At 45.9% G+C, this 23,746-nt stretch overlaps 6 protein-coding genes across 7 annotated transcripts; 2 read left to right on the forward strand and 4 right to left on the reverse strand.

Moving 5' to 3' along the window:
* Positions 1-19: 19 nt before the first annotated feature.
* On the reverse strand, positions 20-14,459 carry LOC6038693 (antitrypsin). 2 transcript variants are annotated; one of them, XM_001848391.2, is made up of 3 exons: positions 14,290-14,459; positions 14,148-14,212; positions 20-1,125 (listed from the first exon to the last, which is right to left on the reverse strand). In XM_001848391.2, exons 1-3 carry the CDS (start codon positions 14,348-14,350, stop codon positions 73-75), a joined length of 1,179 nt encoding a protein of 392 aa, XP_001848443.2. In that variant the 5' UTR covers positions 14,351-14,459; the 3' UTR covers positions 20-72. The 2 variants fall into 2 exon arrangements, with proteins under 2 accessions (XP_001848443.2, XP_038115085.1); XM_038259157.1 differs by having other exon boundaries at positions 14,148-14,234; positions 14,290-14,450.
* On the forward strand, positions 1,677-13,178 carry LOC6038694 (leukocyte elastase inhibitor). Its single transcript, XM_001848392.2, has 4 exons — positions 1,677-1,779; positions 1,841-2,502; positions 12,676-12,958; positions 13,018-13,178. The coding sequence occupies exons 1-4, from the start codon at positions 1,689-1,691 to the stop codon at positions 13,143-13,145; spliced, it is 1,164 nt and encodes a 387-aa protein (XP_001848444.2). The 5' UTR covers positions 1,677-1,688; the 3' UTR covers positions 13,146-13,178.
* A 123-nt stretch (positions 14,460-14,582) lies between the features above and the next one.
* LOC119768678 (leukocyte elastase inhibitor-like) lies at positions 14,583-15,934 on the reverse strand. Its single transcript, XM_038259158.1, has 2 exons — positions 15,783-15,934; positions 14,583-15,723 (listed from the first exon to the last, which is right to left on the reverse strand). Exons 1-2 carry the CDS (start codon positions 15,877-15,879, stop codon positions 14,651-14,653), a joined length of 1,170 nt encoding a protein of 389 aa, XP_038115086.1. The 5' UTR covers positions 15,880-15,934; the 3' UTR covers positions 14,583-14,650.
* Positions 15,935-16,329: 395 nt separating this feature from the next.
* LOC6038697 (antichymotrypsin-2) lies at positions 16,330-17,614 on the reverse strand. Its single transcript, XM_001848395.2, has 3 exons — positions 17,516-17,614; positions 16,525-17,458; positions 16,330-16,466 (listed from the first exon to the last, which is right to left on the reverse strand). The coding sequence occupies exons 1-3, from the start codon at positions 17,612-17,614 to the stop codon at positions 16,330-16,332; spliced, it is 1,170 nt and encodes a 389-aa protein (XP_001848447.2).
* Positions 17,615-18,008: 394 nt separating this feature from the next.
* On the reverse strand, positions 18,009-19,446 carry LOC6038698 (serpin B5). The gene is made up of 3 exons (XM_001848396.2): positions 19,329-19,446; positions 18,359-19,271; positions 18,009-18,299 (listed from the first exon to the last, which is right to left on the reverse strand). Exons 1-3 carry the CDS (start codon positions 19,443-19,445, stop codon positions 18,109-18,111), a joined length of 1,221 nt encoding a protein of 406 aa, XP_001848448.2. The 5' UTR covers position 19,446; the 3' UTR covers positions 18,009-18,108.
* Positions 19,447-21,411: 1,965 nt separating this feature from the next.
* On the forward strand, positions 21,412-23,019 carry LOC6038699 (serine protease inhibitor 42Dd). Its single transcript, XM_001848397.2, has 2 exons — positions 21,412-21,831; positions 21,893-23,019. The coding sequence occupies exons 1-2, from the start codon at positions 21,724-21,726 to the stop codon at positions 22,961-22,963; spliced, it is 1,179 nt and encodes a 392-aa protein (XP_001848449.2). The 5' UTR covers positions 21,412-21,723; the 3' UTR covers positions 22,964-23,019.
* The last annotated feature ends 727 nt before the right edge of the window (positions 23,020-23,746 follow it).

Here is a 23,746-nt window from a genome sequence, read left to right on the forward strand (position 1 = left end):
AACTAAACTGTAGAATGGGTAGCTTTGTCCAACTGTTGCTTTATTTAAGAAATTAAAATTATAGATAAATCATTAATACTGCTCATCAGGATCCACGTAGATAGAGTAATCGCCAATCATAACTACCGCACTGTCGTTAGCCCTCCGAACTACGTACAAAAATGGACGATCCGCTGTGAACGTGACTTGTGGTGATTCCGGAAGCGGTGCGTTCAATTGGGCTCCATTTTCGTCCATGCGAAACCAGCAATGCTGGTAGAATCGATCGAGTTGATCCTTTCCGTCGGCAAACACCTTCAAATCCTTCAGCTCAAATATTCCGGTGCAGTCTTGCTTGCTCAGCACATCTTCCACCGATGTCTTCATGGCCACAGTGATCCTGGGAATCTGGACGTCCACCCAATGCTCCGTCAGACAATCAATCATAGTGTTCAGGTATTCTTCAGGGATTGCATCTACCACATCGGCAAGGCATTGACCATCATCTGGTAGGATGATCAGCAGGTTATAATTTGAACTATGCTCAAACGGCAGCTCCACGACCTTGCACCTCATCTGAAGATCGTAACAATATCTAGCTTTAAATATTCCGTGCATCATCGAAACTTTTTGCACCTTGTTCAAAAACTTAAACTCCTTCTGCTCAGTCAAACGCGGATCAAATCCCAACCTCCACTTGGTCATCAACGAAACCGCGTTGAACATCATAACGGAAAGCGTCTCCAGCGACCAAACGTCCCCTTCCGTGACAAGATCATCGATTTCACAGCGCTCCGACTGGATCCACCCGTTGACGGCCCGAGCCGTCGAAACATCGTCGGTAAAGTCAACCGGCTCGAGGACCACCGCAGGTGCGTGGTTTGCGAGAAGATCCTGGAAGCAAGCGTCCAAGGGTCGAGTCTCGGACGTGCAGATCATGGTGTGAATTTTGAGGGCTCCGGAGCTGGTTAGGTCATCGTGTAGTTGGACCTGTTGGGTGTTTGAGGTTGATTTATCACTGGGTAGGTGCAGTACGGTGCGGAGATCCTCTTCGATAGGCGTTCCGGATACCTGGTAAAACATGGCTAGGCCGAGTCGAACCACAACTGGAGAACAGAGGACGTTTTCGGTTGGATTGAAGCAGTTCTGCAAACAAAGTTTTGTTTAAAAAAAGAATAATAGTAGTTGTGCAACAAGTTGCAAAATGATTATTTTTGGTACCACGGATCATACACAAATCGTGGGTTAATACGACGGGTACTGAAAAAACAAGTTTTGTGTTTTATTTTGTATTTTTTGGCACTTCATATCACTCTTTAAAAAGATTTGTTTGATTCCCCGCCCTAGTTCGGCGTCCGTATATTTGGTCAACTTGAAATCCAAAACAGTGTCAAACATGAGTAATTACGTTACTTTAGAATTATGGGAAAAGTATTTATTTAGAAAACGGAATTGCAAAAATATTATTCTATTTCTAAGCAGAAGAGATTTCTTATCAGTCTACTTTCAATTCAAGCAATATCAACGAGAAACGAGGAAATTGAATCAAGTTTACCCCTTGCTAGGTGTTCAATGCGCTAAAGGGAAATCCAGTGAGACTTACTTGCAAAAAAAACCCATGAATAGCTAATATAGCTAATCTCGAAAGGTATATAATCCCATTCGTGAGAATATCACTACCGTAGTATTCAGAAGAACTTCTAATCAGGATGGTTAACTTGAAGCAATCGATCGGCAGGATTTTCTTGGTTGCATCACTTTTGATGCCTCAAGTTTTTGGATTGGCAATCGAAAGATATGGTAACTAGTGATAATAGCATTATGTTTGGTAAATCACTAATTTATTTTTCATTTACTCCAGATTTCACTGAACAATCCACAAAGTTCGCTATAGATTTTTACCGGAATGTTTTCAACACAAACGAGAATGCAATTCTGTCACCGCTTTCCATCCAATCAACGCTATCCCTGCTGTATCACGTGGCAAACGAGAAAACCGCTTCGAAAATGCAACAAATCCTGGGACTGCCCGCTAATCCGGAGCAGCTACGTTTGAACCTCCAAAATCTGCTCAATCGCACCAACAGCGACGACCTTCGAATGGCGTCCAAGATCTACCACAGCCAACTCTCGTTGCATCCCGATTTCCTCCCAGTGCTGCAAAAATCGCTCGGTGTCGACGTAGAACCTGCGAATTTCACCCACAAACAGGAAGTAGCCGATTCCGTGAATCAGTGGGCCGCACGTTCTACTAAAGGATTGATCAACGAGATCATCAGTCCCATCGACATAAGAGACAGTGAGCACGTCATACTGTTGAACGCCATCGTGCTGGATGCCAAGTGGAAAGAGCCTTTCTGGCCATTTACCATTGAAAAAGTCTTCCATTTCACGAATGGTGACCACATCGTTGGTATGATGTTCATGGATGGATATTTTTCGTACGGTGAGTTCGATGGGTTGAAGGCGCTGGAGTTGCCGTACGAAGACCATACCGACTTGTCCATGGTACTGATTTTGCCAACAACGGTGTAACAAATGGTGGGCTACCCCAGCATTAGTGAGACCCCCCTCTTTGCCTCAGGGTCGGCATGTTAATCCGGAATCGGAAAGGGAAACACTCGATTGGACCTACGGACAAAACAAACCCACTTTATTCCGGAAACTCGTGTTTTATTCCGCAGACTCAAGCTGCTCGTTCTTTGTTCCTCGATCCCCCACTTCCTTACTAGCTAATCCTACCTCACACGTCCTTCTTCCTTCTTCTTCGTCGGGGCCCCTTTCCGGAACTGCTGCTTCCGCTCACTCTCAGCTCGCGTTCCTCGAACAACGGCTACACGCCTCCACCGACCTCCGGGACTCGGTCAACCGGGGCGGGACACGTCTTCCTCTCTCGTTGTGCGACCACTATGGGCGGTCAGCTGCTGCTCTCGTACTCGTCCCTCTTCTGCGCCACCTGCCTCGACGCTCCCGAGTATGGTGACGGACTCTGGGACCTCGGTAGATGAATCTACCGGTCTGCCTGGTTTCCGGCGTCGGTTGATGTAACTGCTGGCGAGGCTGGCGTCTTATCTCGCGACGGTTGGTCCGCAGACCAAAATGGCGGCGTCGCGAGGGCGGTTCCCACACCGGAACGGTGTCGCGGGCGATCCTCGTGCGTGAGCGATCGTGCTCGGCGGTATGATGTACCGCGCGGGGAATACCGCGGGTGTCGGGTGGCTTACGGCGGACGAATGCGTCTGTGCCGGCCTGTACGCGAAGCGTACGAACACCGAGGGGTTCTGTGGGCACAATGGGACGGAAATTAGCGATGGCGGAGGGAGGTTGGACGGCGATAGATCGGGGAAGCAACGACATTTACCTGGATGTCCACAAATCAACGCAGGCTCCTCCTGCTTGCGTCCGGATCTCCAGATCGTCGGACGGCTTTCCTCCGGGATGGCGTCTACCGGATCTTCCTTTTCACTTCCACAAAACTTAACGTACGTAACGGCGATTTTCACGGGTATCGACCGTCCTCTTCAAAATACCAGGCAAAGTGACCGTTGCAATGGCGGGGTTTTCCCAGCGATCCTCAACCTCCCCCTTCTGGACTCCTTTGTCCCATCGTCCCATCGTCCTGATCATCGCCGCTACCCAAGGCGGGCGTTTGCGATGATCTCGTGCGCTCCTAGCGGTGACTAGCGCAACTAGCGGTGCAGCGTTGGTAGCGTCCGTAGGGGCTGGACAGCTACGCTAGTAGGTCCGTCTGCCCGCAAGTCTTCTCAAGTGCTCCCTCCGTAACGTGCCGCGGAACAAATGATCGCACTAATCTTGGGATGCAAATACCACAGGTTACACTCTCCCCTCGCTCGGGTAAAAAAAATATTAGAACTAATATTTTTTTTTTTCTAACATTTTTCGTTTTGCACTGAACACTATATACGATCCGCTTACCTCTGAACCACGAGACAAGAACAAAGAATTGACTGCACATCGTTGTTTTAACTCAAAGTAACCAGAAATATTTGAAAATTGAGTCCGTTGTACTAAGTCAAGTCAGAATACCCAAGTTCACAACACTTATATCAATGGTAATGGGCGGGGTCATAAGTTATCATCGTCAACCTAAGTCGACTCCTCTCAGTTTCAAGGCCGAAACCTGTTACTGACCATCAACGTATATTTCAACTCCGGTCTCCAGCGATCTCCATTCTTGATATATTAACCGACATTGACAACATTTAAATTACAATATTTACAAGTCAAATAAATAAATAAATAAATAAATAACAAATTAAAATATTTACAAATTAAAATTATACTCAAGCATGCAAATTTTTATAAATTTTGATTTTTTTTTTATATTTTTTTTTTATTTTCAAATTTTCTGCTGCATGCAAATTACAAATAATACCATGGTAATAAATTAATTATATTCCGGAATAAACAAATTCAAACAAATATCGCGATCAAAAAACCTATTCGCATCAAGCGACGGTTGAAATAATTCACTACGTGAGTGTCGGAGATCTCCTTTATCGAACCAATTCGTGCTATAATCTTTATCGTTATCATTCGTATCAGTGTGTGTGCAGCTTCTTCGGGTTTGCTGAGTGACCTGAACCTGTCAAACTACTATTGGTGATAAAAAATGTGGCCTGTGGAAGTTCGCGATGCGGTTGTTTGTGAGAAAATCGGTGATTTGTGTAGAATTTGGAAAATGTTTATTATTTTGCTGATACGTATCAGTTTTGAAAAGGTACCTATTTAATCTTTAGAAGTTTTGTTCCAAAATTCTACCCCAAAAATCCCATATCTCACAAACAAGCTCATCAGAGATGCAATATGCTCTGGTATGAATTATGCAATGATATGCTTTTGGTAAGTATGAAGTGCTCAAGTTTCACGGAAGTGCGTCCACTAGGTGAAAAATTAAGCGAAAAAATCCTAGTTATAAATTGAAAAAAGCTAAATAGTGATGCATGGTATATGACAAAAACTTCTTGCTACTTCATGGTTAGGCAACTCATTTGCTCACTGCTCACGACTCATTCACATGTTCTTTCACACACACTTTGAACTCCGATGCAATTTTCTTTCCACATTCCCTTCTCGTAGTGCAACTTTAGAAATACTCTTGATAATGTTGCCTGAGAGATGAATGGGACATTATGCACCGATAAAACATAAAATTGATTCACAAAACACAAAATAACACTCAATTATGACATTTTAAAACTTTCACTTAAAATTTGATCAATGATTTCCTAGGATGCACTTTTCCATACTGGTGCTTGCGATGCGTGGGCGTTCATGTGTCAATGAACCCATTGATGAGTGACACTCGGTTCATTCATGCGCTGTGGATTGCGCAAGGCGACTTAGATGAGAACTCCTGATGAATGAATTTGCGGAATCACATCTATATCGACCTTGACCTCCTCTCAGATGAACCTCTGTCCTCGAACTAAGCTATGTCCCTCTTTCAGAGATCATGCTTTCAAATCCGCCGCTGAGAAGACTCCCAATGAGCGACCATTCATGTCGGACACTTCGTAGGAACTCGTTCCCTTCTTCGCGACGATGATGCACGGGACGTACGTAGGCCCAAGCTTGGCATTGAAGGACTTGTTCGCCGCCGACTGCTGGAAGGATCTCTTAAAGACGCGCTGTCCAACATCGAACACCGGTGAGTACCTTTTGTGCCTCAGATCATACTGCCTTTTTGTACTCTCGTGCGCCTTCTGCAGGTTCTCTTTGACCAGCTCGTAGGTCTTCTTGTTCACTCCATGCATGCGTTCCATACGCTCTTGCTCGGTGAGTTCCTCATCGTCCTCGAGCTGATGGTCCATTCCTCGGGTCACCGCTTCGTGCCCGAACACTACTCTGTGTGGCGTAAACTTCGTTGTTGCGTGGACCGTGTTGTTCAGGATGAACTCAATCTCTGAGATTTTAGTATCCCACAGCCGTTGATCCTGCCGGACGTACGTGCGGATCATCGCGTTGATCGTACGGTTCAAGCGCTCGGTGGGATTTGCTTGGCTCCTGTGACGAGCGTTTGCCCAATGCTGGATTCCATACCGTTTCAACAGGTCCTGGAACTCCTTCGACAGGAACGTAGTTGCGTTGTCGGTGATGATGTACTGGGGCACAGACAACTTTCGCAGCCACTGTTCTTCCAGAATGCTACACAGACTAGCAGACGAAATCTTCCGGACCGGAGCAAGAAGGCAATACTTAGAAAAGACGTCTAAGACGACCAATAAGTGTGCGTTCCCTTTCTTGCTACGCGGAAGCGACTGTATGTAGTCCATGCAGACAATCTGGAATGGCCTAACCGCTACTCGTTGTTGTCCCATCATCGGCTCAGTAGACACGGTCGAATGTTTTGTCTCCTTGCAGGTATCGCACCTGTTGATGTACTTTTTCAATTCTGCGCTCATTCGAGGCCAGTAAAACCTCCTCTTGAGCTTCTCAATGCACTTTTCGAAACCGATGTGCAAGCAGCCGTCGTGCTCTTGCCGCATGACTTGCTCTCGTGCCGATTCTGGTACACACTCCTTCCATTCAAATCTGTAGTCCAGCACGTCGGACTTGGACGACACAAACTTGAACAGCTTCCCGTTCTCGATGCGGAAGTCCAGATACTTCTCCGGATCATCCTCAACAGCATTGTACAGATTCCGGTACCAGTTGTCGTCATCGCCTACGTCGAGCGTCTCAATCGACCGCGACAGCGCGTCGGGTACGATGTTCTCCTTTCCCTTTCTGTGCTTCACCTCCATGTCGTACTGCTGGAAGGTTATGCTCCAACGACTCAGACGCGACGACGACCTCCACTTTGCTCGCATAATGAACGTGAGCGCGGATGAATCGGTCACCAGCGTGAAATGAGTGCCCTCAATATAGCAGCGGAACTTCTCGATGCAACGGAGAGCAGCTAAACCCTCTTTCTCCGCAGCATGGTAGTTCAACTCAGCACCCTTCAGCTTCTCTGAGTGATACGCGATCACCCTCTCCACACCATCGTGAACCTGTGTCAGAACTCCGGCTATCGCGGTGTCGCTTGCGTCCGTTTGGACACAGAACGGTAGCTTAAAGTCGGGATTGGCCATCACTGGAGCTGAAATCAGCCTCTCCTTGATGGCCCGAAAAGCTAAGTCTGCTGCTTTGGACCACACCACTCGCTTCGGCTTGTTCTTTAGCAAGTCCGTGAGCGGCGCAGTAAGTTCGCTGAACTTATCGATGAACCTACGGTAGTAGTTGACCATACCGAGGAATCGTCTCAGCGACCTGACCGAGTTTGGGGCCTCATATCCTAAGATAGCTTGGACTCTATCTGGATTAGGCCGCATTCCTTCTCGCGACAGGATGTAACCGAGATACGGCAATTCGTAGCAGCAGAACTTGGACTTTTCTAGGTTGATGCGCAAATTCGCGTTTTTCAACCGCTCCGCAAGTTCTGTCAGTTTCGCAATGTGGTCGTCAAACGTGTGACTGGCCACAACAATGTCATCTAAATAGACAAAAATGGACGGCTCAAGTGCCCCGAATCCTAAGACTTTGTCCATGAGCTTGCTTAAGGTTGCCGGGCTGTTGATCAGTCCAAACGGAAGTCGCTTGAACTGGAATAATCCCATTCCGGGAATGGAGAAAGCGGTGTACTTCCTGCACTCCTCACTCAACGGCACCTGCAAGAACGCTTGGCTCAAGTCTATGGTGGACAGGTACTTGAACGGCCCCAGATGACTCAATATTCTGTTCTGATGGGGCAGAGGGTACGCATCCCTCTTGGTGCGCTCGTTTAGCTTACGAGCATCGAGACACAACCTGATCTCCTCGCTGTCTCTCTTCTTGACCGGAACGACCGGCAACGCCCAATCCGACTCCGACGGTTCGATGATTCCGTCCCTGAGCATCTTTTCCACAGCTATATGAATCTTCTTCTGTATTTCTGGGCTCCACGGATACGGATTCTTCCGGACCGGTTCGGACTGCACGAACTCCTCCTTCAGCTCGATTTTGTGTTCCAGCAGGTCCGTCTTTCCGACGACTCCTTCGCTGGCAACGAGAAACATCTTCTGTACATCTTCCAACTGTTTTTTCTGCTCTTCTTCTAATTCTTCTTCTGCGTCTTCTAGATTTTCATCGACCTGTTCATCGACCACCTCGACGGATTCCATCGTTGGCCTGATGCCGAACTTCTGCCAGAAGTCGTAGCCGAGGATGCATCTCCTGTTCAGCTTCGGCGCGATCATCACGGACAGAATCTTCGTAACACCATTGAACGTAATCGGTATGTCACTACACCCAATCACCTCTAAACTCTCACCTCCGGCTGTCTTCAAATCAATATTTGTGGGTTTCAACTTTAAACTTAACAACTTCACTAACTTTCTTCCACCAACACCTAAAACTGTGCGCTGTGCACCACTATCAAGAAGTCCAACAACCGATATTCCCAACATTTCCACTCTTGCAAACGGCCTACGATCGCCGTTGCTCACTGTAACGAGCATCGTTGCCACTTCAGCATCTTCTTCTTTCTTTTCTCCATCAACCCTCGAATATCCTAGCTGTTGGAGTGCTTCCGACGCTTCGGTATCTTCGTGAGGTCTTCTGGAGCTTCCCGTGAGACTGACTCGCCTCACTGAGCAGTCTTTTGCATGTTTTTTGCTTCGCAGTACGGGCAATCTTTCGTAGAAAAACCCGGAAAACCACACCGCACGCAGAACACGCTCCTCTCCTGCCGGCATTCCTCGTGGCCATGACCTGCAACGTGACAATTGTAGCAAATATCCCGTTTGACCGGAATATACGCCTTCACAATCCGTTGTAAGGCACTGGTTCCACTCGAACCTGCAGCAGTGCTGTTCTTGCGATTCTGGGTGTTCGGTTTCGGTTGAGACCTCTCGTCAACCCTTGGTTTGTTCTCCTTTTGATTTCCGTTGCTCTGCTGTCTCTGCTGTTCTGGCTTCCACGCGCTCTTCTGATTGTAGTTTCCGTTGCTGTTGTTCTTGTTGTAGTACGGTCGATTTTGCTGGTTCTGACCTTGCTGTTGGTAACCACCCTGCGATCGGTTTCCACCCTGGAAACGATTCGAGTTCTGGTACCTATTTCCGGTGTTCTGGTACGACGAACGCTGTGTTTGCACCTCCTCCACGTGCGCTGATCGCGGCGTGTACCTTTCTCCCTTCTGATACAGCTTCCAATTGACAGAGTCGAATCGCTTACCGAATTCCTTCATCGATGGAATCGTCTTGATTTCTGCGGCTAGCATCGCTATTTGGCAGTCCTCGCGAGTATTGCGGAAGAGAACGTCAAACTTCCGTTTCTCATCCCACGGATTCGTCATACAGCGGAAGATCCGGACCATGTCCAAGTAATAGTCCTGAAACTTCTCCTGGACATTTGCTTGCGATTGTTGGCCTGCCGCTCATAGACGTAATCGATGTCGATCGGCAAGAATTCGCTCTTCAATTCATCCACCAACTTCTTCCATGAACCCAGTTCATTATTCCCGTTCACTTCCATGAACCAAGAACGTGCTTTCCTCGTGAACAAATGATGCGCACACTGGAACAACTCGGACTCAGAAATGTTCTCTGAACGAGCGTTGAACTCCACCTCCTTCAAAAACTCGTTCAGTTTCCTCCCGTTGTCCATCCCGTCATAACGAACCGTCCACTTATGCACCGGTAAACTCCTACCAAATCCGGTTTTCTTTTCCTCCGGTTCATCCTTGCCGGAATGAACTTCCTCTGGTTTGTTATGTTCATTCTCTGAGTTACCGAAGCTTCCCAATGAACTATTTCTTTGGTTGAGCCACGCGAGAAAATCACTTGGATTCTGCTGGCTTTTACCCTCGTCCTTTTTGTCCTTGTTCGCGTCTACTCCAACTTGCGTACTGTTAGCTGGCTTGGCCTGTACTTCCGGTTTTTCTTTCTCCACCTCTTTCTCAGCCTGTTTCGCTTCTAGAACTTGAATGTGTTCCAACAACTTGTTGACCACGTTTATTAGTTCCACTTTTTGTTCTTTCCACTGTTCAAATTCAGCTCTTTTTACGTCACCAGGTTTTCCAACACTTTTTCCATCACCACTACCAACTCCACTACCAACTCCACTACAATTTCCCTTACCATTTCCACTAACAGATCCAGTTTCACCAACAATTCCAGCAATTTCCTCTCCATTATTCTCTTCAGTACTATTCCAAGATTCATTATCTTCTTCCGCTCCTTTTCCATTTCCTTTTTCCGCATCCTGCTTCTTCATTATTTCCGTTAGACTCTGGTTAATGAGTGCTAACTCTGCTTCATGTACTTCGGGCAAATGTGAAGAAATGGAAAAGAAAGTGTTCAGCATTTTCATACACGCTCGAGCTGTTTCTGCTAATGAATTCAGTTCATCATCCTTGGTGGTGTATGTTCTCAAACGTTCCAAGCGGAAAACGCAATGCAGAATCCTAGTCTTGAACGACTGTTCTGGTGCTTGCTTGGATTTCCGGTTTTCTAAGAGGGACTTAATTTCACTCACTTTCAACTCACACACTTCCAATTCATCTAACACTGAACCATTCATTAACTCATACTCAACATGTTTCAATTCTCTCTCTTCTTTTAGGCGATTACGCAACGCACGTTCGGCTCCGCTGCGCGATGAATCAAATGGGATGTCGCGGATCTTCAGCTCATGTTCGAGTTCATCAACGGTCAAATGACCCGTATTCATTCCGCGATACAGTGACAACAAATGAGCCATATCCATCTTGAGTGCAAGGAAAATCAAAGATCTTGTAATTAAAAAGAAAATTTATTTAAAAAATACTAGAAATGAGCAATCACAACTACAAATTAAGAAAAATACCTAAAATTGATTCGCTAACTGAGATAATTTGATAACCTAGTGAATGAAACTGTTCATTGATGAACACCAACGGATCAACAATGAATTGAAAAAAAAAAACTAAAATTGAATTACGCTCTTGAATAAATCAGCAAATAGCGAATAATTGTAAAAAACCTAGTGTAAGTCGAAACTTTTGTAATCGTACTTTTGTACGGTGAATAAATAACTTATTTTGCCTGGTGTTTTCACTAAACTAGTCCGAAGGAAACGACACTCCACCGATACGAATTCTATTCCGGAATTCAAACAAAATTTTACGAAATCTCCAACCAATTACTTTGCCAATGTCTGGTGGTCGTTCCTCCTAGCGTAGACTTCCAAAACCCCTCCTCGGAACTCAAAAATTCAAATATTAGCGTCACTTCTGTTTGTATTTTGACGATTAGACAACTTTTGCACCTGAATAATGGGCGTTTTCCCAGAGAAGTGGGCAAATCGTCTAAAGTCCTCAAGTGAACCCAAACACGAAACAGTTAAACTAATTTCTAGTTGGGCGACAAGTGTAACTCATGGTGGGCTACCCCAGCATTAGTGAGACCCCCCTCTTTGCCTCAGGGTCGGCATGTTAATCCGGAATCGGAAAGGGAAACACTCGATTGGACCTACGGACAAAACAAACCCACTTTATTCCGGAAACTCGTGTTTTATTCCGCAGACTCAAGCTGCTCGTTCTTTGTTCCTCGATCCCCCACTTCCTTACTAGCTAATCCTACCTCACACGTCCTTCTTCCTTCTTCTTCGTCGGGGCCCCTTTCCGGAACTGCTGCTTCCGCTCACTCTCAGCTCGCGTTCCTCGAACAACGGCTACACGCCTCCACCGACCTCCGGGACTCGGTCAACCGGGGCGGGACACGTCTTCCTCTCTCGTTGTGCGACCACTATGGGCGGTCAGCTGCTGCTCTCGTACTCGTCCCTCTTCTGCGCCACCTGCCTCGACGCTCCCGAGTATGGTGACGGACTCTGGGACCTCGGTAGATGAATCTACCGGTCTGCCTGGTTTCCGGCGTCGGTTGATGTAACTGCTGGCGAGGCTGGCGTCTTATCTCGCGACGGTTGGTCCGCAGACCAAAATGGCGGCGTCGCGAGGGCGGTTCCCACACCGGAACGGTGTCGCGGGCGATCCTCGTGCGTGAGCGATCGTGCTCGGCGGTATGATGTACCGCGCGGGGAATACCGCGGGTGTCGGGTGGCTTACGGCGGACGAATGCGTCTGTGCCGGCCTGTACGCGAAGCGTACGAACACCGAGGGTTCTGTGGGCACAATGGGACGGAAATTAGCGATGGCGGAGGGAGGTTGGACGGCGATAGATCGGGGAAGCAACGACATTTACCTGGATGTCCACAAATCAACGCAGGCTCCTCCTGCTTGCGTCCGGATCTCCAGATCGTCGGACGGCTTTCCTCCGGGATGGCGTCTACCGGATCTTCCTTTTCACTTCCACAAAACTTAACGTACGTAACGGCGATTTTCACGGGTATCGACCGTCCTCTTCAAAATACCAGGCAAAGTGACCGTTGCAATGGCGGGGTTTTCCCAGCGATCCTCAACCTCCCCCTTCTGGACTCCTTTGTCCCATCGTCCCATCGTCCTGATCATCGCCGCTACCCAAGGCGGGCGTTTGCGATGATCTCGTGCGCTCCTAGCGGTGACTAGCGCAACTAGCGGTGCAGCGTTGGTAGCGTCCGTAGGGGCTGGACAGCTACGCTAGTAGGTCCGTCTGCCCGCAAGTCTTCTCAAGTGCTCCCTCCGTAACGTGCCGCGGAACAAATGATCGCACTAATCTTGGGATGCAAATACCACAGGTTACAACGGGATCATTGGAGGATTTGGTGAAAAGATTTAACATGGAACTGTACACAAAAATGGACAGCGTAATGGATGTTGAGAAGGGGGAAATTGAAATTCCAAAATTCAAGACCAGTTCCAAAATTAAAGCAAAAGATGTTTTGCAATCGATGGGGCTTGAATCGGCCTTCGAGGAAGGTGCCTTCAGAGTGTTTGCAGAACACCCTGCCCAACTAACAGAGTTACGACAAAATGCAGTTATTGAAGTTTCGGAAAGTGGCACCAAGGCGGCTGCGATTACTGGTAAATATATTTAAGAATGGTTTCTACTTGTACAGCATTTTAATACAATTTTCTTACAGTTGGTGGAATCGACCTGAGGAGTGGCCCTTTGTACGATTTCATAGCTGATCGACCATTCATGTATCTGATCCGAAGGATGTCTACCAAAGAAATCATCTTCATTGGACACTTTTCTCACTTCAAATGAGCTTAAAAACTAAATAAAAAAATATTATGAAAACTTTTCACTAGAAAAATCCTTTATTCGAAAACTAATTTTTATTCTGTTGAAAGAAACTTCTGCTTTTTTCTTTTTTTTTTTTTGTTGTTCTATTCTATGCTGCCCATGATCGCAGAAATGTTCCACGTGCATTAAACAGCTAGCCAAAAAACGGTGAAACAAGTTAGTTTCACACATGGCTAAATAGCTTTGCAATAAATGATTTTCACAATCTAACGAATTTACCAACTACCATTTTTGCTGTTCATCTTCATGGAAAGATGTTTTCCTTGGAAAGCGTTTGTTTTAAAAACGAAATGAATGCCATTGATATTGAATTTTTAGATTGTCTTATCAATTAGGGAAAGCAATAACAACATATTCATTCCAGTGAATTAAAGCCAGTTAAATCAAAATAAGCTATTCTTCACGAAATCAGATATTTTTAACTGACTAAAACATTTCAGAGCACTTTTCATTGACCAAAGAAGCCATTTTGCATCAAACGGTTTCGATGCCAAATCGACCACTCAAAATGCGAACCATTTCCGATCGTAATAGAACTTGTCGAATCGTTTGTCCAACTCAACTGTGTCCAACTTCTGTGTACTCAGTTTGTTTGTTGTGGCATTCGATTGTTAGAAAATCGTTTTTTTTTAGAGAATTCATATATTTTTAACGGAAATCGTGCACTCTTTTTCAGGAAAATATTTCCAAAATTCTAAACATTTATTATCGAGCAAAAAAAGCAAAATCACTATTTTTTCGAATATCAGGCTGCCAGTTAATATTCAACCTTCCGAAATTACAGCATTGAAATTTACACATCCAGCAAATTAAGAAGGATATAATACAAGCGGAAATTTAAATATGATTAAATGATAATTATTACCATATTGAGTCTAGAAAAAAAATCACTTTCCAGTACTTGACTCCAGCTTGACAATTCCTGCTAGGCATCGTTGACATCCCCAACTGCAAATGACTCACCTTGAAGTATCTCACACTGAACCTGTTGCAAGCTCTCACCAACGTGACCGGCGAATCGGAATCATCTGGGTGGGGTGAGAAATGGCGCTGTTTACTAAGCAGGTTAATCTTTTTACCGCCAATTAATGCTAAACACTCTCACCGTCATCGGCATGCGCTGCTGAATCGATTAGGACGCACGTTGATAGTATTTGCGACAGCATGGCACGAAACTACTGTTTTCCTAATCACTGCGATTCTTTAGTACAAACGAGTATTCAAAACAAAACCACAATGACTGTATGGCGCCACACGATTGCGAGTGAGAATTGAGTAAAGTGAGCGGCTGCGCAAAGCTGATTCTCTCTCTTTTTCGGGTTTTGTGACCATTTCAACGAGAGGATTTGGGATTTCCTGAGATAGGGATGTCCATTAGTTGGAATATACACGAAAGAATTGAATCACATGGCAGCTTACTTAAGTTTTATTGAATAAATAATAAATTATTATCCTAATTATGAAATCTATTCATGATGCGAGAAATGTCCAATAAAGAATATCTCCTCGGTTGATTGCCTTCGAATGAGGTACACAAACGGTCTATCAGCGATGAACTCGTACGATGGTCCGGACAGCAGTACGATGCGTCCTTCCGTGACGGCAGCAGCCGTGGTGCCTCCTTCGAAAACATTGATAACTGCACGTTGCCTCAGCTCAGAAAGCTGGGCTCCCTTTTTCACAAACACGTCGAAAGCATCCACACCGAAGACAGATCCCAGTCCCATCTTTTCCATGATGTCCTTCGCCGGAATTTTGGAGTTTATCGTAAATTTGGGAATCTCAATGTTTCCCTTTGTAACGCGCATTGCACTGTTCAGCTTCTTGTAGAGTTTCATGTTGAATCGCTTCATTAAATCTTCCAGGGATTCCTTGGTCGGCATAATCATCACCATCGAAAGGTCCGTATGCTCTTCGTAGGGTATCTCCAGCACCTTTAGGTTATCCACCTCAGCGTACGAGTAATCGTCCATTTCGGTCATCATGTCGATCTCGCGATCTCCGTTCACAAAATGGAATGTCCTCTTCCAGGGCACGGTCATGAACGGAATTTCCCACCGAGCGTTCAAAGTGATCGCGGTCAACAAAATCACTTGCTCGTCATCGCGGATATCGTCGGGATTTATCAGATCGGTAATCATTCCGTTGGTAGAGTGATCAACCCACTGGTTCACTGAATCAGCAACCTGCTGTTTTTGGGTAAAGTCAGTCGATTCCACTTGCACATCGAGGGCTTCCTGCAGCACTGGTAGAAACTCCGGATTGAGCTCTTCCTGGCTGTGGTAAACTTTGGATACCATTTTGAGAACATTGTTATTGGTACGACCGAGGAATCGGCGAAGATCCGGGATAAGTTGGTCGGCTGTCGGTGGTAATTCGAGGATGCGTTGCATATCGGTGGCGGCATTTTCACTGGCCACGTGGTACAGCAGGGCCAGCGTTGACTGGACGGATATCGGTGACATTACTGTATTTTCATTGGCGTTGAATGATTTCCGGAAGAAATCCAGAGTAAACTTGGTCGATCGAGTTGCAAAATCTACGGGAGAAAACTCGTAAGTTGATGGCTTCTTTGTAAATTTCAACAAAACTTCTCACCTTGTCCTTCGATAGCATATCCTTGAATGTGAGTTGCTGCGCAAGCAAATAACACTACGCAAGCCAACACCCTGTTTGATCGCACTGAGACTTTCATCCTGACTAGTAGTAGCGCACTAACGGTTGTTTCAACACTGAGTTGTAGATGATAGCTCGGCTTGTGGTTTTATAGCGATAAGGTTGTTCGTTGCCTGAGTCCAGCTCGTATAATAAAAAAAATCCCCAGTGAGATGGAAAAACATGAGCTCCTCCAAGGAAAGAAATAAAAAAAACGATGTACCTTATGTTTCAGAAGGTGGGAAATTTTGAGATTGGGTTTTTCCAAATTTTGCAGCATCGCGCGGGTCAATTTCGTGAACAACAGATAACATTGATGTTTGTTCTGAGGAAGAATAAAATTACTGGAACTCTTTACTGCTGTTATTAGTTATTTTATGTTTATGAGTTATTACGTGACAATAACATGAGGGGGAATTCGCATGCTAATAAATGTTATTCATATTTGCTTACTTGAAGTTTACAAAAAAGACTACTTAAAACGTTTATTTTACAGGCTCTTATTTATTGGGAATGCAAATATTCCTACAAATAACGGATACTGTTGAGATTTTTTCACAATCGCATACAGGAAGGGATGATCAGCATAGAACGTCGGAGTGGCACTTCTGCTGGTGAATGACATACCTAGAAAAAAAAATCAAATTATTACATGAATCGATATAAAAAATCTTCGCCAACTCACTGGAAACCGCCGCAGCTCGAGCCCCTCTCTCGTCAATCTCCACCGAAACGCTTTGCATGGCCTTATCCAGGGCCAGCTTCTCGTCCTTGAACACCTGAAACACGGACCACTCGAACGGTGCCGTCAGGTGCAACTTCCGGAAAACGTCGTTCACATTCACCTCGGCGGTGAGCTTGATCCGGGGAAGTTTAACGTGTACCGATTGTTTGATTCTACTGTTTTGTATTTTTTTGAAAGTTTCGTGATCCAGGTTTTGTACTAGCTGAGTCAAATTGCCACTTTTATCAACCGGGATGATCACCACCAAGGAGTAATCGCTACCAGTTTTGAACGGCAGTTCTATCGAGAGAGCGTTCAGCGGTTCATAGTATCCATAGGGAAGTTCAATGCTCCGAAGGTTCATCATATCGGTCATGAACGGCTGGCCTGTCCCGGTAGAGTAAAACAACTCCTTTCTGGTGTTTTTCAGCTCAAATCGATGTTGCCACTCGCTACGGAACGTGATCGCATTCAGCAGAACCAATCGGGTGTTGTCTCGAATATCACTAGACTTTACCACCCTAGTGACCATTCCCGAGGTCGTCCAGTTCGCCCAATCGTTGGCCTCCCTAGCCAACTGACCAACTTCCAACTGGGCACGTTTCTCAACACCCGCGTTAAAGTAGCGCACTCCAGCGGCAAAGTTCGGATTAAGGTCGCTCGTACCGTACACGTACACCTTGGTGCCGATTCGCACATCCCGGTCCATGGCCAGCAGCTGCAGCCGGCGCCGGAACTGCTCCAGCACCGCCGCCATGCTGACACCCTGCAGCCGAAGCTTTTGGCTCAGCTTTTGCATCGTAAAGTGACTGTTGACCGAACTTGCCATCATCGTCATTCCGGCGCGAATCACGAACGGCGAGAGGACCATGTTCTGGCGCTCGTGGAAGCTGGTCTGCGAAAAAATGGTGGAGGTTTGCTGCAGGATCAATTATAAGAACAGCAAACTTACCTTGACGACATCCCAGACAAAATCTGTGGTGAACAGATCTTGCTGAGTCGTTGAAGATGCAAAGGCAGCGAACAGAAATAACGCTTGGAAGAGCAACATTTTGTGAAATGGCAGGTGCAGTTCTGTGCATAGCTTTATATCGTTTCATTTTTGTTATTAGTACATGATTGTCGTTTACGACCAGCTGAATATAACAATCTAGTTCTAATACAAAAAGGTGCAAAAGAAGCAAAGTCTCTAAAACACCCTGCTTCTCCATGGCAACAGACCGGTTGAATCATCATGCAAACTTGCCTACCTTGGGCACACTTGGACAAATTTTCTACACAACTTCAACGCTCGATAGCGACTCCTAAACCTTAACCAATTTGTACCAAAATTGGCACATATACTTGCATAAGGAATAAAAAAAAAGTTCTCCCAGATTATTTTTTCTTGTCACACTAATGGAGACGCATGATTGTTATCGTCGATTCATATAAAATCGTTTCTTTTACTTTTATTCTTTTTACAAGTCACAAAATTTCTACAATAACCCACTTCATACATTATTTTCAAAGATAACTTTACTAGGGCTACCAAATCGAGCAGAATTATCCCTTAAACGTCCAACTTGGTGGATTTTGGCACATCAAATGATTCGATTTGGGCTTTTCTGTTTTTGTTGGCTCAATCAAATGTCCCACGATGATCGGCGTGAGCTCCTGCCGATCAAAAACGGTGAAGACAAAAGGTTCGTGGGCGATAAACTGATTTCCAAGATCTCGACCAGGAATGTTTTTCACTGAAAAAGCAATAATAAAAAAATATTGCAAAACAATTAATATTAAGGGGAATTATTACCTATTTGTCCAACTCCACTTTCAAACTGAATCGTCACTTTTTGCATAAATTCTCCAAGAGAAACCCCGTTTGGTGAATTGAATACCTTCCAAATTTTCTCCGTAAAAGGAGTCTTCAATCCCAAGCTTTTGAGTATGTTGCTACTCTTAAGTGACACTCTTATAATACTTTTCGGCATAATAATGGTCGTTTTACCTTCGTTCAACTTTTGATAAATCTCTCGAAACCTATTATGATCGTAATTCTTCATCATATTAGAGAGTGATCCGTCGATAGAATGCATCAGCAGACATGAATAGGGACTACCGTCCTTGAAAGGAACTTCAACAGCTGCCAAATTCCATTGCGAAAAATATCCGTACCGGAAGTATCCTTCAACTTGCATAAACTCTGTGTAAATTTGCTTGGATTTGCTAGCGTAAAAAGGGCACACTGTTGTATCACTTGGCTTAAACTGGTACTTCCACTGAGCACTCAATACAACAGAGTTCATAATGAGAAAATCCCAATCAACGTCGATATCATTGGGGCTCAAAAACTTTCTCATCTCATTATTAGACGCATTCCAAAACACTCCGTTCAACTTTTGCGTCATCTTTATCGCATGATCAGTTGCAACCCTCGTTTGAAACATCCTGCAATGGTCCATCGTTGATCTGAACATGCCGTCTAGCACGTGCTTTGTGCCCAATCCAGCGGCCAACGTGGCAACTCTCAGCTCATCACGACACTGAAAGCGCTCCCGTTGCAGGTCGTATCTGGTGTGAATTAGGTTAGTCCTGGGGAGCAGAATTGCCTTCTGGAACTCTTTGCTCAATGTATTTGAAGGCAACGAGACGTTTGAAAGACACGCGAATGCTTCCCTGATGTGGTATGGTGAGCTAATGATATTGGTTTCGAACGATTGACTAATCTGTAGAGAAAATGACGAATATTGATTTATGGAATGTAAAAGTGTCTGAACACATACCTGCTTGTAAAACTTCCAAGCAAACTCCGCTTGGTAATCCTTAGGTAGTTGCTTTGGAGAGTTCGAAACTATTCCTGGAGTGTAGAAAACAACTAGAAGTAACAACCAACGAAGCATCTTGAAACTATTCTAATTGTAGCTCATTTGTGAGATGGTGCTTTATACGATCTAGCTCTGTCTAGTTGAGAAATTACATCCATCTGATCAAATGTTTGTTTAATACTATCTATCTATTATATGTTAATATTGATTTAACAATGACGTAACATGAAGTATCGTAAATGTGTTGTATTACTATAGATTTATTGTGTACCGAAAGATTCAAAAATCCATAATAAACATTCCTTCTACCCGTCGATCAACATATCCATCAAACTCAAACATCTAATTTCAAGTTCCACGTTCCTCATTCCTCGGTTCACCAAAGAATATTGCTTATTTTTATTACCACCGACAGAACATTCCATTCCGTTGGAACGACGACTCCAAATTGCCGTTCGACACACCCCAGTCTTGCTGGATAAGTCTGGCCGCCATTCGGTCCCAAAGTCCAAGTCACGATTTGCTGCAAGTGATAAAGCGATTACGCCGTTTTGACGCCACACTCTCTCGTGGACCAAATCCGGCAGCCTCCGGTTCTCTTCATGGCCCGTTTGATCCGCACGGTTATTTCTCTTGCGGGGACGTGGGAAGCACATTTGCAGGTCGTGATCTCGATGCTTTCCAGATATATAAACTTCTCTACGGTGTACGGAAAATGCCCCCGAGGGAACATTTTCAGAAAGGAGGGGGGGACTCTCCTGTGTTTTGGCGCCCACACAGCTTGTGTAGAATAGGGTGGTTTAGATTTTAATTTCTTCAAGGTAAAATACCTTTCGTTGAGAGTTGTAAAAGTAGCTGTCGCTACTTAATTTTTAAGATTCACCAAAATTCAGTAACAAATATCAAATCTGTTACAATTGTTCAAGACCTTGGTTAATCACCCTAACGGCCTATTCAAAAAGGGGAGTACCTCCAGTTAACCCCCTTTGTGCTAAATCACCTAGTCTTAGACCCCGCGGACGGGAAAAATATCGCCGAAAAGGGAACACGTGTTCGCCGCGATAGAAAAGATCGACCTGAGTACCTCGGAAATATTGACAGTCATTATCGATAAACATCTTGAGATTTTTTGTTGCTGCCCCAACTCCATATCTCCGTCGCCCCTTCCTTCTACCAAATTCTTCGTTTGGAAGCTGTGTGTGATACGGCGGAAGACAAATTAGTAGGTAAAGGAGGAGTATAACGCCTCACGGGTCCGTGGTTTGGGAATCTTGCGCGCAAAAAAAAAAGATCACGAAATAAGCGGCTTACAGCGTTTTTGCCGGAGAAACCCGCAGGGCAAACTGTCTCTTCAAGTTACGGACCCGCAATGAAAGGCGTTCTCGCGGAATCAGGGCAAATTTTGCGATAAATCAAACGTCGTGGTCAACGGTGGAGACGTGATGGGGTCTCTGGAAAGGGCACATCCATCCCCAGCATCCAGCATTGTGGACAGACAGTTTTCTTTGTCTTTTTTGAATTTTGGAGAATCGTGACGGCTGGTCGCCGTTTAGGTTCGGTTTGAAACCATGCATGAAATGACGGTTATTTCGTGGTGGAAGCTGATCTGGAGGTTGGATGCCGAAAAGAAGGTTCAAATCGAATAAATTAGCATAACATTTGGTAAAATTGGACTATGAGTTTTGGTACAGAATGTCCACGCCTCCTTCCTCCCTTGTTGGTTTTGTGAAATGTGATCCATTTACCGAATTCGCCTCTGTGGTTGATGTAACGCAGTAGGCCTGGCCTGACAAAAAATGATCATCCAAAAAATTCTTTACTTTGTCGCGTCAGACACCATGCGTCTCCTCTAGGCAAAACATAATCGACGGAGACGCATGGTGAACTCTAGCTCATCCACGGCCTCCCCTAGCTGACCGTCATCAACCATCATCATTTTGGTCATTATCGCGGCACTGACCTGAAATTCAATCGCTCTCACCGCGCGCGCAGCTGCTATTTTTATCAGTCTCTCCAGCAGCGCTCCACAATCCATCCAGAGGACTGCTGCACTAATCCAGCGATGATCACTCTCCCGCGCTGGACTATTTTTAACCGCCCCAGAACCAATTGACGCCCCGTCACATGGGGATTGGCCGCGGAACCCCAGCGTCGTCGTCGCAGTCGGGGTGATTTGTTTTACGACCACATGTTGTTGTTTTTGATTAGTTCGCCGCACTATCAAGCCGTTATCACCTTTGACGCACACACACACACAGCTGACCATCCGCGTCGCCGCTTCAGTTACAGTTCAGTGTGCGATCGGGTCGGTGCAAGTGCGTTTCTGTTGGCTCTCTAATCCTAGTAGGCGAGGATGCGGCTCCTTGGATGGGTTACGGCAGCATGCGGCATCGTGGCCTGCTGCGGAAGTCAATTGCGGTTTCCGTACGGTGATACCAGCTTCAGTTTGGCCGTGTACAAGGTAGGCCATGGTTTGCCGGTTGAATTCGGAACGATTGTTGACTATCTCTACACGTTTCAAGGCCGCCTTCGACCCCGACCGGAATATTGTGGTGGCGCCGTTTGTTTTGCGAAACAGCGTCGTGATGCTGTACTCGATCGCGACGGATGCTGTGCGAGATAAGCTGCGGGAGGTGTTTGGACTGCCGACGAATTTTACGGAATTTTTGACGAATCAGAAGGAGCTGCACTACACACTTGGGGGTGGCGGTGATGGGTTCCGGATGAAGAATCGGATTATCGTGAACGGGTTCAGGGAGGTTGATGTACACATGCGGGATGTGATGAAGGAAGATCTGGATACCACGATCGCCTACTTTGATTTCATTCAACGGGAGGGGGTGGTGCGTCGAGTGAATCATTTTGTGAATTTCAACACGAACCGAGCTGTTGGCGGGATTGTGAAGATCGACGATGTTCCGAAGCATCTACAGCTGGTTCAGGTTTGTGCTGCTAGCTTTAGACCTCCGTTTGCGAGTTCGTTCGATCCGAAAGACACCAATCCGAGGGACTTCTGGAGTGGATTGATTGAGAAGCTGTACAGTACAATGACCATGTTCAAACGAGGAGACTTTCGGTTCTCGAGAATTCCGGAACTGGAGATTGAGGTGTTGGAGTTACCGTTTATCAAGTCCAGCGATGCTGTTATGTGGATTATGCTTCCGGATAGGGATGCCTCGCTGGAAGCGATCATGAAAGCTTTGGAGCCTGGTCACTTTGACGCAATCCAGGCGCATTTCTCGTTGAAACGAGCTGAAATCACGGTTCCTCTGTTCTCAATAGAGTCCGAATTCAACGCAACAGAGTTCCTCCAAGGAATTGGCCTTGATGTGCTGTTCAAGAACCGTGATCTGCGGGTTTTCGAAGACGTTGATTCATCTCTGGACAGTGTAATGCATCGAGCTGGTATACGTTTGCACGAGAAGACAGCGGATGCCGGTGGTGCTTCCGTAGTTCGGAGCTTTAACAAACGGAGTTCAATTTACCAGTACGTGGTGGCGCGTTCCTACCTCTTTGTAATAGTCAAGAAGACCAGCAAACAGATCCTGTTCATGGGTCATCTCCACAAGCCGGACGATTTGGTAGAAGTTTGAAACCTCAGGTGTAACCGTGTACAGTGCGATGTGATAAAAGCAGAAGTGGATCTTAATTAGAGTGCATTTTTATTCCAAGTAGAAGTCCGAAACAAAGGTCCCAACTCTCGGGGTTTGATTTCATCGCCCGCGGGAACCGGTTCCTCTCCAACAGCATCCCGGTTGAAGATCGGCCACAAAAGCGAAGAGACGCGCGAAGAATATCACAGCCAGCACAAAAGCACTCAACTTGTGCGGAATGCAGTCCGGCGCCATCGAGTCTGTAGGACACCTGCACGCCAAAACCCAACTTGGGTTCGTCGGGTTTGGCTTCTTTAAGTTGCTCTCCGGGGCCATGACTCTCGTTATTTATTCTGTTCGCTGCTCGGCGGCGGCGGTGACCAGCGCGTATACACTTCCCCCATATAAGGAAAGGGTTGTGGCCAGGGTTGGAACCGGCGCGGGAGCGGATTGAAATGCTTTATTTTTATGTGCGTTCTTCGCCCGTTTTGTGCCGGCTATCCGGACGGCGTTGCTGTGGTTGTGTACGCTCGTTATGGCCATGGGGAGAGAGCAGCATGATCACGCGGACAGTGGTCGCGAACCGTTGAAACGTCCACACCGACTACACTCATTTTGACCACCCTCAAACTCCCACCGTCCAGGAACAATGTCTCGTCTCACTTTATTACCGCATCGAACTCGCGCAAGGGTTAATGATTGTGGTCGGCCGGTCAGAGCGGTCGTGGTTGAAGTTCCTCCGATGATGATGACGGTAATGATCGCCCCGGTTTGATACGACGC

This window comes from Culex quinquefasciatus, chromosome 3 (assembly GCF_015732765.1).
Source record: "Culex quinquefasciatus strain JHB chromosome 3, VPISU_Cqui_1.0_pri_paternal, whole genome shotgun sequence".
Taxonomy (NCBI): Eukaryota; Metazoa; Arthropoda; class Insecta; order Diptera; family Culicidae; genus Culex; species Culex quinquefasciatus.